General features: G+C 43.5%; 1 protein-coding gene across 3 annotated transcripts; it reads left to right on the top strand.

Annotated features, from left to right (window-relative positions):
• The first annotated feature begins 2,461 nt into the window (after nucleotides 1-2,461).
• PSMA5 (proteasome 20S subunit alpha 5) lies at nucleotides 2,462-10,787 on the top strand. Of its 3 annotated transcripts, none has more exons than XM_061566984.1 (10): nucleotides 2,462-2,546; nucleotides 3,437-3,484; nucleotides 3,792-3,858; nucleotides 4,324-4,450; nucleotides 5,378-5,445; nucleotides 6,146-6,253; nucleotides 6,663-6,721; nucleotides 8,207-8,309; nucleotides 8,609-8,695; nucleotides 9,980-10,787. In XM_061566984.1, the coding sequence occupies exons 2-10, from the start codon at nucleotides 3,456-3,458 to the stop codon at nucleotides 10,055-10,057; spliced, it is 726 nt and encodes a 241-aa protein (XP_061422968.1). In that variant the 5' UTR covers nucleotides 2,462-2,546; nucleotides 3,437-3,455; the 3' UTR covers nucleotides 10,058-10,787. The 3 variants fall into 3 exon arrangements, with proteins under 3 accessions (XP_061422968.1, XP_061422970.1, XP_061422969.1); XM_061566986.1 differs by having other exon boundaries at nucleotides 2,508-2,526; XM_061566985.1 differs by having other exon boundaries at nucleotides 2,519-2,557.
• The last annotated feature ends 5,129 nt before the right edge of the window (nucleotides 10,788-15,916 follow it).

The following is a 15,916-nucleotide window of genomic DNA, read 5'->3' as shown; positions in this document are numbered from 1 at the left end:
AGGGATGTTAAAACGTAGAGAACAAATGATCTGAGGCCAAAAAGATGTTGAGAAAGAGGGATAAAGGATGGATATGATAAATAAAGACTATACGTAAACACGTAGCTTTTTCATTGTGCGTATGCACCTGCCAATGCAGTATCGCCAAATAATGTATTTTCTTTACACATTTTTCGCAGGCAATATGATTCATAACTCATGTTTGGGTTAAGCCACGTAATGATTTGGCCAAGTTTGTGTCGAAAAGGCCTCCACTACCTGACGTAGCCAGACTAATTTGTCGCCAGTAAGTGAGCTGAAACAATGCATAATTAGCGCGTGAAATGATTGGCAAATCAATGTGTGGTTATGTTGGGTTGTGGATGTTCTTGCGATATAAATTTGGCCAGATCGTAACGTGACCCAACCCAATAATGATTATTGGGTTGGGTCACGTATTGTGGAGAGAGAATGGTGTCCGGTAGCTCATCAGTTGTATAAACACCCTGGGTGAAAATGTCTCCTTCGACTGGACTTTAAATGTCACTGGACGTCTGTTCTAAAGCCATCATCACTCCATCAGCACTGACCCAGTGGGCGCTCTGCTTGAGAGCCCCGTGCGATTGAAGATTCCGTGGCCGCATGCAAAGCGCAGTGAATGGCGGTGCCCCTTGCTGGGTGCAACGCGCTATTGCACCCACGAGGTGGGCGCGTCTGTGTGTACATTCGACACTTCACGCGGCCTCAAGGTGCACATAGCCTGGCACAAGCGTCGTGGTGACGTCACCGCCACTTAGTGGCGGTTGTTGTGTATGTAGCACCGTGTGTGTGTGCGATGGTGGACAACAAACTAAACACAAAATGCAGCTTGATATAAATGAGTTTTCAAACGAGGTGGTTTAAAAGTGCAAATCTCCAGTGGATTCCTAATATCGGAAGGAAGAGCGTTCCAGACGGCCGCAGAAGCGCATCTAGAAGCGCGCGATGCGGTGGCCGTCTTTGTTCGATGGAGAGTCAAAGGTGTAGTGTAGAGTATAGTGTAGTGTATAGTGTAGTGTATATTGTAGTGTAGTGTATAGTGTAGTGTATATTGTATTATCGTGTAGTGTATTCTAGTGTAGTGTATAGTGTAGTATCGTGTAGTGTATATTGTAGTGTATAGTGTAGTGTATTCTAGTGTAGTGTATAGTGTAGTATCGTGTAGTGTATAGTGTAGTGTATATTGTAGTGTATTCTATTGTAGTGTATAGTGTAGTGTATTCTAGTGTAGTGTATAGTGTAGTGTATTCTAGTGTAGTGTATAGTGTAGTGTATTCCAGTGTAGTGTATTCTAGTGTAGTGTGTATGGCATCTGAAAGCTCGCGATGCGGTGTTAGCGTCTTTGTTAGATGTCTGAGCCACAATCCGCTGCTGTTGCTGCCAGGTTGAGCCAATCCTCCTGCTGCTGTTGTGGAGTGACTCATGCAGCCAGCTGTGGCTGCAGGGTTTGGTGGTGGTACATGTTGTTTATGTCGTTTATTGTGAAATTTCGGTCACAGTTCCTATGATCACTGTTTAATTGCTTTTATGGCTTTATTTTGGTGATTTCGAAAAGTTTTTTGGTTCGGCCATGTTTGTTTGTTGTAGTACAGAGTTAGAATGATGGTTTTAATCTAAGTTGTCTCGTGGTTGTTGTTGTTTGACTTGCACCCCACTGGGATTTTTGCACACAGCGTTGGTGTACGGTGCTTTTTTTCTGGAAGATTTTGCTGTTTTTTCCTGGATTTTTCTGTTTGCGCTTAGTGACTTTAAGATGTTTTCTTGTTCATGTTTTTGTTTTTAGTTTGTTGCGGTTGCACCCGATTCAAGAGCCGAATGGCTCACAGGGCTACACCTAATCAATGAAGCTGAGTTAGCCTGATGATGCTTTATAGCTCAATCTTGAGATCAGCAGCGAGGCTGGCATCTCGTGAATAGTCAGTGACTGGTGTCAGTGGGGAGTTCAGCAGCATTTGTCTCGCAAGCCTGGCACTGCTGATGAGGCGTGGAAGTTTATTTGATTTAAAACAAATGCTGCTTCTTGATAAAGAGTGGCATAGCTGCAAAGTAAATGTGCTGAAGGATTAAAAATAATCTATTAATTTGTGGACATTGCAGGGAATTATGCTTATATTTGCTTTCGTGTAACGGCGCTCAATTGAATTGAATAAATTTGTTAATAACGTTGCCTTAAAGATGTAAATACACTGTACGGATATAATTGGCGACGTTTCGGCCACTTGCCCTCTTTTGAAAGTACAAACCCCAGTGATGCAGGTTTCGTTGCAAATGCACCACTGCCAACCCAGCAGGATCACCAAATATTGTGTTCAACGGAATTGGATTGTATGTAATTTTTTAAATAAATGTTGTTAAGTGCCTTAGAATAAGGCGCTATATTTAAAACGTACATCAGCTCAGATTTCCCGAGCACGACCCGGAACGTTTAATGCCAATCACGCGTCCGGAACGAATGTTGTGATCCCGCGGTTCTCGCCCGGACGTGTTCCCACAAGGCACCGCGTTCTCGTGAGTCGACAAAAGCTGTGGTGAGGGCCGCGTGAGTTTCGTTACCGACACATTTTTTTTTTAAAACCTTAAACCAAATTTAAACAAAATACACAAACCTCGAACTAGCACGGCGACAGCGATTAACTTTGCGCGCGTCGCCTGAGCGTGGCTGCACCGTCGCGGGTGTGCCGTGGTGGGAAGGGCCTGGGCCGAGTGTTGAATGGAGGCGACGTTTCGCGCTCGAGTGCAGTCGGCGCGACGCGGGTTTTGTTGTTAATAATCGGCGTTAAACGTTTATTGTTGTTGTTATTATCAACCCGTGATGGTCGTGGTCTTGTAGCGAGCACTTGCTGTGCTAACGTTGCAGGCCGTACCGCTGTTATCGTTGTGCTAGATTGCCACGCCGTCGTCATTAAACGTCTGCAGCAGCAGAAGAGTTTTTTTTAAAACGCCATCATCGCCGTCAACAACAATCGCCGGTCACGATGTATTATTAACTTTGTTGTCGCTACCATCACCGTCACCAGTGTTGTCCTCACTTCCAACATTACCTCCGCCGTTAATGTCTTCATAAAGATATTGTTACCCTCGTTACGTCATTGACATGTTTAATTGTTTTAATCGCGGCCTGCCGTTATGAGATCAATCCCATTCGTAATGATCGTGATTGTCATCATTGTCGTTACTACTTTTTAAAAACAGTTGCCATAAATAGGCTAATCCATGATCGATTTTCAATCATTAATACTAATCATTAATGTCGGTGTCATGATTCCTTTCACACCATCATCAATTGGCATCGTTTTTATTTCCATCGCCGCAGCAATCGCGAACAGTATCACTCATTTAAATCATCACCACCTGATCGTTATCGTCAAAGTCGTGTTCGTTATAAGCCGCTGTCTGACCCTAGCGTGTGTGTTCGCAGGTGCTAGCGTTGAAAGAAGATGTTTCTGACACGCTCAGAGTATGACAGGTAATGTGTGTTTTTTAGATGAATCACTCTTGGTCAAAAGTTAAAAGTGGTTCATCTCGGTAGGTGGGTCTGAGCCAATGGTGGGAATTCCGCTTCATCGTTTTTTCTGTCTTGCTTTGCAGCAAGACAGAAATTCTCTCTTCGTAGAGCGGCCTACTCCTTAAGAATGTGTAATTTTCACCGATAAAGATGCGCTCCACTCAATGCTTGCCTGAGCAGCAGTCAGACACCTGCTGTGGTGCTGGTGTTGCACCCGGAGTCAAGTGTTGTCACTTTGAAATAATGCGAACCTCGTTCTTTTTTGCAGAGGTGTGAACACATTCTCGCCTGAAGGACGAATCTTCCAGGTGGAATATGCCATCGAAGCCATCAAGGTAAGGATCCATTGACATACTCTATTGTGTGTGTGTTCCAGGTGCTTTAGTCACAGGAGAATCTCGGCGAAGTAGGTTGAGACTGGACAGTGCTTGGGATGTGTGGCCAGGATGCACAGCGGGCTAAGTTGCAGGGCTGCTTGGTGGGCAGCGGAGGGCAGTGCAGAAAAATCCACAATTGTACTGCACTTCTAAGCTGCCACGTCTATGCAACACGCATGTTTTCCTTCCCCGTACTTACGATTAGCACGGTTGGTACGCACGGTGTGAAAGAAGTTCAACATACATGCGTACACATTCAGCCTACACTGAACAGCATGGTGAAGTATGCTAAAATTACCAAATGCCTCGCACTACATGGGAAAACCTTCAGCAGTGGAGTGACAAAAGAGCTGTATAGTCGCGCATTCAGACGTGAAGGGAGTGATAAAAATGACGTTGCCTTTTGCTGCTTTTGCCACTCAGCTCGGCTCGACTGCGATTGGTATCCAGACCTCGGAGGGCGTTTGTCTGGCGGTGGAGAAGAGAATCACGTCCCCCCTCATGGAGCCCAGCAGCATCGAGAAGATTGTGGAGATCGACTCTCATATAGGTTCGTGGGCACTTACCTCCAGCGCGCACGCTGCTCCTACTATGTAAACTGGGCCTTTCAAAAGCCTCTCCTTGTGCCCTTTGCATAGCACAACATTGCTCTTAAATATATCTTGTGAGCACTCATGTATGTACAGGCAGGCCGTGACTTACGAACGCCCGTACTTACGAACCAGCTTCCGTGAAATATAAAAAAATAACATTGACTTAAAATGCAAACGCGCAATTTGAAACTGAACCGCAGAACTATCTTTTTTCAGAGGAGCAATCCTCCACGAGATGTAATTAGTTTAACAATGCTTCCCTTTTGTTGAACCGTCACATTTCACAACATTGACCATATGGGCATTTAAATGCATTGCGTTATTATATTCCGACTTACGAACTGTTCGACTTACAAACGGGTCTCAGGAACGAATTAGGTTCGTAACCCAAGGACTGCCAACCATGGTAATTGGAGGTGCGAATGTCGTATTTTAAACATTTAAACATGGCCATTTGTGAATTCAATGTAATGTTAGCAACTGTTAGATTTAGCGTGGGTTTTAATGGTTCAGTGTTTAGTAACACTACTTTCTCATCACTCTTAAGTAAACTATAAGAAGTACATGTTTTATTTATGGAAAGACAGATGTCATTCTGTTCATGCATCGTAATACACATTGGTCTACAACAGCACGAGTTGTCTGAAACCCAGCCGTATTTTTGTGACAAGCCTGAATCTGCTGATGAGACCAAACTGTTGAAACCGATAGAGTTGGCTTGCTAAGACACGTACTTCTGGATAGTCTTGTTACAGAGGGTCTGTAAAATGAACAGAAGTCTGTTTATTTATGTTCTTATTGTATGTAAATAAACAATACAGTGATAATGACATTGTTTGTAAACAGTATCTTGCATTGGTTGTGTTTTTGTTACTTTGTTTTAGGTTGTGCAATGAGTGGGCTGATTGCAGATGCCAGGACACTTACAGACAGGGCAAGAGTTGAAGCTCAGGTATCTTTCATTGTAACACTGTTCAGATTCTCGCTCCGTGTCGCTTCTCATTTCCAACCACCTGGACTCTGTAAACTCGCATATACAAACACGTTTGCTTGACATGATTGGACTGACCTACCATACAACCAAGCATTTGTCTTTTTAGTCGATTTTGGAGTTGGGCTGCCTTGTAGCAACTGGCCCAAATTTGCCAGCTGGTTGAAATTGGGTGTAGTAAATGGTGGCACAACTCCAGGACTGACTTACCGGGCAAATGTCCAGTTTTCTGTTTGCCCGGTTCAACCCTTGTCAGGTGTGAGAAAAATTCTTAAGAGCTTTTGAAAATGTAATTTCTTATAATTTTGTTGGTATGCCACAAAACTAAATTTGAAAAGTCCCAACAGTGGAGCAGTGGTTAGTGCACTGCACTATAAACCCTCCAACCTGGGATTCATTCTCAGCCACGACTAACATCAGTGGCGAGTGATAATTGAACTGATCTTTGCCCCCCCCTGCCCATTCACCAAATTCCACTGTTCAGTTTGGTGAAGTATGGTCAAACCAGCCCCCACGAGTGACACAGCTTGGTGAAGCTTTCATCCACCAATATATTGACAGAGTTGTACATTTTGAAGTTTACGATTAATGTTTAATGACATAATTATGTGAGAGACAGAATTCAATGGAGCAACGTGGGATGTGTGCGCTGCGTATACAGAACCACTGGTTCACGTACAACGAGCGGATGACGGTGGAGAGCGTCACGCAGGCCGTGTCCAACTTGGCACTGCAGTTCGGCGAGGAGGATGCCGAGCCTGGTGCTATGGTGAGTGATGCCTGTCCTGGCACGCGGACTTGGTATGAAAATAAGACCCACAGGACTTCCGTTAACTCCTGAACCTGGAAATTTAAACCTTGCAATAACTTTTTATTTACTGATGGGGCTCACTTTGTATACACATAATATTAAGATTGGTGTGTCTCATGACATCGCTGTGGGGTCTGTTTTCCTTGTCTTTCTCTACTCATTCCAGTCCGAGGCCATATCCATGTCCACTCCACAGTCCTTCATATCTTAGTTCACCACTTACAACCACCGGTTCATAGGCTGACCTATCTGTGTATGCCCTGGTGCTTCCACGTCCATCACATTTCTCCTGATGTGGTTGTTTTCTTTGAGCTCCTCTGAGATGGAACCGCTCTTTTCGTTCACAATGCTTCTTTCCCACCCGCAGTCTCGCCCGTTTGGAGTAGCGCTGCTCTTTGGAGGAATCGACGAGAAGGGACCACAGCTGTACGTATTATTGCGCACGTCTAGGAGCCGCATTCATCATACACACACACACGGGCAAGTGGAGAAGTGCCCTGCTACATTAAGTTGCCTGTAACCTTTCTCCCAACAGTGTGTGTGTTTGTCAATTATTGATTTATTGATGAGTAGGGAAAACAATTCTCAAGCATTGCCTTCATTGGCAATGAACAATGTTTGGAAGTTAGAATCTTTTTTTTCGTTGTGCATTTATTTTGAGTTCAATTTGTCCTGAAATTAGTCATTGTGGCAGGGCGGCTAAGCCAAAGCCTTGCACTCTGGCTTATAAGCATGACACTTGCCACAAATATGCAATGCCAGGTGTTGTATATCGATATGGACCTCACTTGGCAGTGTCCCCCGGTTTCCTTGGGGAAACCTAATGTGTTTGTGTCTTAAACATTCCAGTATGTGTTGCATGTACAATTGGAGCATGTTTCCTGAATTCACAAGTGCCTTTTTGTTACATTGGCTGTAACCCCACCACGCATGTCAGATGATACCAAGGCACTCAATAAAATAGTTGTGTTGAGTAAGGTCAATGACTGAACTTGGGACAATGGCATTCATTTAAGTCATAGTTAATTGCAATGACAATGTAATTTCGGCTGACAGTCTTCCTGTAACTATCCCAGGTCTATACAGCTCTTTTGTCAACAAAGGCAGGAAGTAGTTTTGTTTTCCAAAAGATTGCAAGCCGCAGAGAATATCGCACTGACACAAGCAGATAGAAAACAGCACGCCGTGCTTTTGTTGATGTGCCGAAGTAGTAAGAAGGAATGCCAAGCTCGGTGTAAGTGCTGTTAAGGCCAGTCTGGGGAATACTGTAAAAACATGTCTCCTGTATCAAATATATATTCTATATTTATTTAAATTGTTATTAAAACCTGCTTCAACAATAATTTCTGAAAATGTAAAGGTTTTTATTCAGTTTTAGTTTTTCAGCAAAATGCTGAAACACACAGGTTCCTAATTTGGCCACGAGGAGGCGCTTGGGTGGTGGTACCATTATCATAAATTGTTTATGGCAGTGGTTCCCACCCAGTGGTCCGCAATGCCATGGGAAGGTGGTCCATAAAACTGCTGCAGATTCTACAAGATGGAGAGTCGTTTTAATTTTTAAAATATGTTATTTGTGCATGGCCGTGGGCGAAGATGTTTTTTAGACTTGACGGTGATCCGTGAGTCTAAAACAACTATCTACGAGACTTTACCTGAAAAACCCAAAGAAAATGAATGAATGTTCATGGCAAGTTTTATACTTTTTTTCAAAGTTCAAGGTTTTTACCATATTCTTACCTTAACCACCCAATTGTTTGGTCCAATTGTGTTTAGAATAGTTTATAGGCAAATAGAGGTAGCCAGACACGTTGCTGTATTGTCCATAATGGGTGCTCCCTGACAACAAAAGCACCAGTTTAACTGAGCTAATGTTTGGCTGAATGTGTGTGCGTGTGTGTACATCCGTAGCTTCCACATGGACCCATCGGGCACCTTCGTACAGTGCGATGCTCGTGCCATTGGCTCGGCTTCCGAAGGCGCCCAGAGCTCTCTTCAGGAAGTCTACCACAAGGTCCGCTCTGACACCAGTGTGCAGCAGCACTTGACGGCAAACAAGAGCTCGTTGCTGTCGCTGCTTGCTTACTCTCCCCTCTCTCGTCTCCCTTGCCCTCACCCCACAACTTCCCATTTCACTTTATCCACTCAACGTTGTTGTCAAGCGTATTGAGATAGAGTTGAAGTTAGATGGTGTATGAATTTAAATTATGGTTGTAAAAATACCGCTGAGCAGCTACTGTTTGATGTTGTTTTGAATCCGACGACAATATTGCTTTCATTAACTGATATATGCTGGTGTGTGTGGGCTTCCAGTCTATGACCCTGAAAGAAGCCATCAAGACTTCCCTAACCATCCTCAAGCAGGTCATGGAGGAGAAACTCAATGCAACCAACATCGAGGTGACTTGCAAATCATACTGCCACTGATATAGATATGTTTGTTTAAAAACATGTCAATCTATTGTGTCGTCTATATCTCTTTTACAGTGTTGGTTAAAGGTTATCCCTGGAACACCCGCATCGCATCGTTGAAAAATGTATTGCAAATCAATCAAGAATATAGTTGACCAAATCAATTTAGATTTTAATTCGGAAGATCGATTTTGTAATTGAGGAATGGGCTTCAAAGCTGGTCTCTCGGGATAGCCGTGGCGAGTGCTGCTCGTCTTCTCCCTCGCGACGTTCCGCCGCCTCCCATGTGGAGGCATCTTCTGGCAGTGCGGTCGATCCAGATGAGGTTTTGCTACCACTTGTATAAGTTCTGGTGACTCACAGGAACGTGTGGTAATTACATAGAGCCGTGAAAAACCTATATCATTAGATTTGTATTTGGCAAAGAAAGCCTCCACCCAAATGTTCAGTCAATCCAGCCTCCTGTTGCTCGGATACAGGTCACCCACCGTGACCAGTGGGTGACCTTCACCACTGCCTTTAGCACCTCCAGTGGTGGAAGTGGGAACTAAACTAAACAGTCAGGTGAAATCTATGTAGCCGACCAGAATCATCTCTTGGCATCTGAACATGATCGTAACTCCCAAAGTATTGGAGTACATGTACACTTTTACACTTGCAGGAATGATTGGCAAGTCTGTACTCTACGATATTTGAGCAAGGTGATAGTCAAAAATAACGTCGAGTTTTTGTCCTCCATTTCTACGTTTTTGCCATAGAGTAGAAACGTTAGATTTCATCAAGAGCTTTAAAATGACAAACTTCAACAAAGGGAATGCATACTACCTAGACGGTTGCCGAGTGGTCATGGTAAAACTTTGATTTCTTATATCTGTGAAACATGAGGTCGGATTAACCTTAAATTAAACTTGCCTGTTGCACACAGAGCTAAATGCCAGGTGTCGTCCGAATAGATGACGGTCGTATCAATTCCACCCTTTTTTATTATTCGGCATTTAATGACCCATGTATGATTTATATTAGGGATTGAAAGTTATTTATACCTTTTGGTCAATGGAAAGAATGGGACGAAACAAAAAGGATGGATCAAACGTGCCGGGAAATACAGATTACAAAGATAAGATTTTGAAATAGAATTGTGACCCTGATCGTGATTATTGATCTCACCATGGAAGTGATTTGTTATCTGCCAAATACAGTTGCTCTGTATGAATATTTTTTTAAATTCATGGATTGTGTATTCACTTAAACCTTTTCCTATTCTGTCAACAGCTGGCCACGGTGCAGCCGGGTAAACTCTTCCACATGTACACAAAGGAGGAGATTGAGGAGGTTATAGCAGACATATGAGCGCTGCAGCGTCGATGATGAGCAACGAAGTTAAGCCACTCTGCGTACAAATCTCCTTTACACTTACACCGCATTTTCATGAGCCACATCACCCGAGTTTGCCATTCCGACAGCAAGTTTCCTTATTTTGGGTCAAAACGACAAGTAAGTTGTGAATTTGGGCCTTACCCGAATTTTTCTAGGCTACTTTAGCTTCATGCACTTGATTCCCTTCGTCATAATTGAGGCGGAGAGAAAATGCATCGCCGGACATGTTATGATAAAAATGTGTGGGTGGTGGGAACGTTTAATCTTGTCAACAACACGGTCCTGAGACTTTTCCTCGCAAGTATTTACGGGAAAGTTCTGCTCAGATCTATTTCTGGGCAAGACCTGCCCATCTTCCTTGACAACTCGGGTAACTCGGGATATCATGGAAACAACACTTTATAGGCAAATCGAGTTTTCCTTCAATTAGAGTTCTGGGAGAAATCAGGGCAATTCAGGCCAACTAGAGTCGGCTCAAGGTGGCTATCTTACAGAGTCTGGGTATAATTTGTCTTTGCAGTTTCCTATTTCATCAAGGTGAAACTAGACATCTTCGAAAGTGGTAATTTTACCCAACTCTTTCATATTTTGAGCATTTATGATAAGAATTCAAACAAAAACATCCCTGTTGTACTTTTTCACAAAAGAAATCTGCCGCCACATTGTTGCTCAACTGGAAAATAAACGGTGTTTTGTTAATGGATGTTTGAGCTTCTGGAGGTTTTTGTTGGCTCACGTTGTTGCAGTGTTACTGGACAGAGTAACCTGATGAACGCTTGGTTGTGGAGGAGTGTCAAAAGTAAATGTCACCTTTTTGTTGTTGCAGTTTATTTAAATGACCATTGTGTAACAACATCTACAACAGTGTATATTACAACAGGGAGTGTGCAACCTTTTTTTAAATGTGGGCCACATTTGGAATCCAGTTGTCCGTAGACCAGCATGCCAGCCTGGTCACAGCAAAATAGCCTGCTGAGTGGTACTCCGAGCGTTCACATGTATCTCGAGCACTCACGGGCCGGTCCAAAACCACTTGGCGAGCCTATATCGGCCCGTGCGCAGTAGGTTGCACACCCCCGTACGTTAGAAGCTACTGCACAGACACACCGGGGGTGAGAAAATTGCTCCCAAGAGAAAGGGAACCGCTTTTCTCCCCAGGTTAACATTGCACTGGGGATGCTCTTCTGCGGCCGTAACTCGTGTGTTGGTATTGTAGGGGACAATTTCCATTAGCTGTGGCCAATTTGTATGCTTCGATTGCGTATTTTTTTTGTAAAAGCTAAACTTCGTAGGAATTTACACTGTTGGCTATCAGGACACAGGGGTTGGCTTGTGTGCAAGGTGATACGTTTCCAGTAGATGGCGTTGCCTACAGGTGGACTTGTAAAGCAGGGGACCCAAGGCTTGCCCTCAACAAGATGTACTGTCAAATGAAGGTGGAATAAAAAAAACACATTTGAAGTATTTTAGACCTGTTTATGTTGGTGGTAATTGTCATCGTATGCCTGTTTTCATCCCAGCAAAAACAATTTTAAAGGAATAGTTTGACATTTTTATTTGGGTTAGTGAACAGAAAAGAGTTCACTCTTGAAATTTGTTTAACATTCTTGTGAGTGTATTGGAAACTAAATTTGGAATAAAGTGAGTTTTTATATTTGTGAGCATTTCAACTTATGTTTCCTGGTACATTTGTTTGTGAATACTTCGAAATAAACACTCTAAAGTGTTTGTATCACCAGATTACAGGATATTGTACATGCTTAAATACAGGAAATTGCATTCAACTGTGGGTTTTAACATTGTTAAATAGCAGGCACTGCCCTGCAGTAACATGAAGAATGATGTATAATGTCACGTGAGTTAAACCCCAAACTTACACATAAATCATATCAGCTATATGTGTCATGTAATGGACATATTACAGATGTATGTCAGTCAACCTTACCATGCTGCGGAGGTTATATGACCACACTTCACGTTGGTTAGTGTGGGTCGGTGAATGTGGGAAATGGAGCTCAGTTCATTCCAGCTATGGGTATAGCTGCACTACCTCTGCTTCCCGCAACGTAATCCCACAAGATACGTGCTGGTGGTAACCCATCCAAATACTATCCAGGCTGAACTCTGCTTAACGTCTTACATATGGCGCCTCCTTAGACATTCTCGAAAAATAGTTGAAGTCGATACCTACTGAAGAGCCCATTAAGTTATCGGGGTTTTGGCAAATAACTCTTTTTAAATCCTTTATATTAAGTTCGCTTGCTTGCATGCTTGCTTGTTTACGACCGTGCAAATCTTTCAGTCGTTTTTTAACCCACTTCCCGTGATCCAATCGAGCTGACATTTTGCACACAGACTCGTTGTGCGAGACAATTAATGTTCGTGAAAATTTTTTTTCCAAAATTTTACACTGTTTAGGGAAAACAAATTAAATATTTAATTACCAATTGCTTAATACTGGCAGACAATCATCTGACCCATAGGTGGCAGCCATCTCAAGCCAGAGGACGAGAGGACTCTTGCCGCCACGCATATAAAGGATTTATAGTGAAAAACTTTGTTTTTACTGGTTATACTTATTACCAATGTCCTTTATTCAGCCTGAGTGTCAACATACTCCTTGGTTCTTTTGGTAAAGTCACAGGTGGAAAAATAAATAATAAATCACGGCTTCTCGATCGCAACACAAGCAAATCGTCATTAGGTATAAATATACAGCAGTAGAACTGCTGAACAAGAAACTACTGCTGCAGCAAGAGGTTATATACAGGGTTGAGGTGGGTGTCACCCAAGGGTGAGTAGGCGGGGTCAGAGATGGAAAGGAGTCTGTCGCCATACGCACAGCAGCTGCGTTAAAGGGAGAGATTGGCATGTCAATGTAAACGAGTTTAATGGGAAATGTCAAAACATGTTTTGAGGAGGTACTGTCAATTATTTAATTATAAGAAACCCCAATAAAAATGTTCATGGGAGGAGCACACTCAAATTAGTACAGATATGTCATCAATAGACTTGTTGAACTACCATTACTAGCCCGCACGCTGGAAATCTTACCCACCTGATCTCTTCATCTTACCTTTCAAAGACATTTTTTGTCTGTGTGTCCATCTGTTTGTGGACGCACGCTTGCGAAGGATTTGGCTCGCTGTGGGGTTTATGTTTTGAAAAAGTAGCCGGGTACCACGCCGTAAGCCCCGTGGTGAGCCAGCACTATTCCGTTTTCCCATCCGTAAACTTTAAAGTAGTTAAATTAGCAATTGAGTGCTATTTTTTTATTTCCTCGTGCCGCTAAAGCTGCCCGGGGGTTGCCCCTAGCGGAGGGGGATTTCTCATTCGCGTTCAAAATGCAAAAAAAAATACAACGCTGAGGTAAATTCATCAGTGTCATGTCCTCTTCTCCCCCACCACCCCAATATGTGCACTTACTACTATAGGGTCAGTAAATACTAATAGAGCGCTTAGATAATATTATTGTAGCGCGGGAAGGGGGGTGTTTGGGGGGGGGGATAGCGGCCCAGCCCTGAGCCTGCCAAAGTGCCACCTCGGCCGGCTGGGCAATCTAGGCGAGGCCGGGGGCCCTGCACGGGACTAGACCTCACCACGCAACTCTGTCAGGTGAGTACTTTGTGCTATAGAGTCGATATATACTTGCTTTCACTACAGCAGTACATACTGACTGTGGTGGTACCTGCTATAGAGTCAGCATGTACTACTGTAGTGATAGCAGGTACCACTACAGTATGCACTGCTGTAATCATAGTAACCACCATAGTCAGAATGCACTGCTAGAGTGAAAGCAGGTACCACCACAGTCAGTATGCACTGCTATAGTGATGTTAGATACTGCTATCGAGTTGGTAGATCATGCTATATAGAGTTAGTAGATACTAAAACAGTCAGTATATGCCACTATGGTCAGTAAATACTGCTACATACTACTATACAGTCAGCTACTACTGGCTCAGTAGATGCTACTGTACAGTCAGTAAATACAACTACAGAGGCAATGGATACTACTTACTCTGTTGTATGTAGGGTGTGTAGGTATATATACCTACGCGGGGATAAATATATGTTTTGAGGGAGGGGGGGGGGGTCGACAATTTTCGGAAACCTTTTAGATCAACCATTTACCCACCACTTTCTACAACTTTTTGGACTTGTGCAAGCCTCTTATAATTTTGTTAGTGGAGAAATGGACAAACGGCCCACCTGGCTTTCACAATCGCTGAGTATCTGTGTATGTATATGTAAGGTGTTTAAGAGAAGTTTTAAAATATATTTTTGGCCCGGGCAACGCCGGGTACTTCCCGCGAGTGATTCATAAACTCCTGACCTCAGGGGATTGTCATGGTTGGTGATGTGTCACAACGCCCAGTCAAAAAACAGGAAATGAAACCACAAACCCTCTATGGAGACTGGAGCAGCAGCATCCCTTCATAATCCATCAATTGCAAGGTAAGGCAAACAAGCACATATATAGACGTTTTGTCAATCTCCGCATACATCACGCGGGTCTGTGAAGGTGGGAGGACAACTACATCGCAATTTGCTGCCCTCTACTGCCCACAACGCCTATAACACCTGGTTCTTGTACATGGTGGACACCCATCGAGCACTTTCCAGGCTCAACGACGCTGACATTCCGAGACCAGGGGGTATATTACGATCGATTTGTTCAATCCCAGTTGATATAGCAGATACATCCTATCGCATCTTAAGGGGCCGTCCATAAATGACGTCACGCACCTAGAGGAGGAGGGGGGTGGACGGGGTCAGACATTTGTGACGATGTGTGACGAGGGGGGTGGTGAGAAATGTGACATCACATCAAAATGCGCAACTTTAAATAAATATAGACAACACGTTCTACTTAATTAATTTGACTTTTTAGTAAATGTTTCTCCTACAACATCAGAGTGCAGCGCCACATTAAATACGCACTACAATGACAATAGTTCAAAGCGATTTGAAGCATGTTTTATTTTTTGTGGGGGGGGGGGGGGCAGAGCTTTGTGACGTCACATTTGAGGGGGGTCTGACTTTGTGTGACGCCGTGTGACGAGGGGGGGGGGTCAAAAATTGTCCAAAATCGCGTGACGTCATATATGGACGGCCCCTTACACACTTTTACACAAGGCGACACGAGGGGCATACTACGGGGTGGGTGGTGAGGTGAGGGGGGACATGGGGAGGGGGGCGAGCAAGACTGACACCGGCTGTGGATGAAGCAACAAGATTGGGAATGCCCCGCTCACAGACCCAGCACGACCCATGCATGGAGGCCTTGTGATTGGAAGAACATCTGGTACTGTGTTTTTAACCTGCTTTACAAAGAGGATGGACGTCGAAAGGGATGTGTCGCATCTTGATTTGAATCTTTCGTGACTGCAGGAATCCATACTCTTTGGTTCTTTCGGTAAAGTCACGTGGGTAGAAAATAAATTAAATCACGTTTCGATTGCAACACAAGCAATCATCATCAGGTGGGAAAACCACAGCAATATTTATTTTATTTTGTGCCTACGTGACGTTACCGAAATGACCTAAGATCAGTGTCGTGTTACGTGTCAGTTGAAGGGGTAATGAGGAAGGTATTTACAAAAGCAAATATACTGCAGTCCACAAGTAACGTATAAGGGAAATAATAAAATAATAAAAATACAACAATTAAATAATAAAAATAAACCAATAAAATACAATTCTCACGACGCAAGCAGCCGTCCTCATGAAGAACAAGAGAGATGTTCTTCACCTGAGGACGGCTGCTTGCGTTGTGGCCGAAACGTCGTGAGAATTGTATTTAATTATGTTACATTTTTATTAGTTACC

Source organism: Lethenteron reissneri, chromosome 38 (genome assembly GCF_015708825.2).
Source record: "Lethenteron reissneri isolate LAM-NWPU_2019-01 chromosome 38, ASM1570882v1, whole genome shotgun sequence".
In the NCBI taxonomy this organism is placed as follows: Eukaryota; Metazoa; Chordata; class Hyperoartia; order Petromyzontiformes; family Petromyzontidae; genus Lethenteron; species Lethenteron reissneri.
This window is presented reverse-complemented; position numbering and strand designations above follow the sequence as displayed.

Excerpts from the sequence above, each read along its gene's own strand:
- PSMA5 (XM_061566984.1), top strand. The coding sequence starts at position 3,456 with ATGTTTCTGACACGCTCAGAGTATGACAG. Across the intron at positions 6,254-6,662 it reads ATGCCGAGCCTGGTGCTATG|TCTCGCCCGTTTGGAGTAGC; the intron begins GTGAGTGATGCC and ends TCCCACCCGCAG. Across the intron at positions 8,310-8,608 it reads TTCAGGAAGTCTACCACAAG|TCTATGACCCTGAAAGAAGC; the intron begins GTCCGCTCTGAC and ends GTGGGCTTCCAG.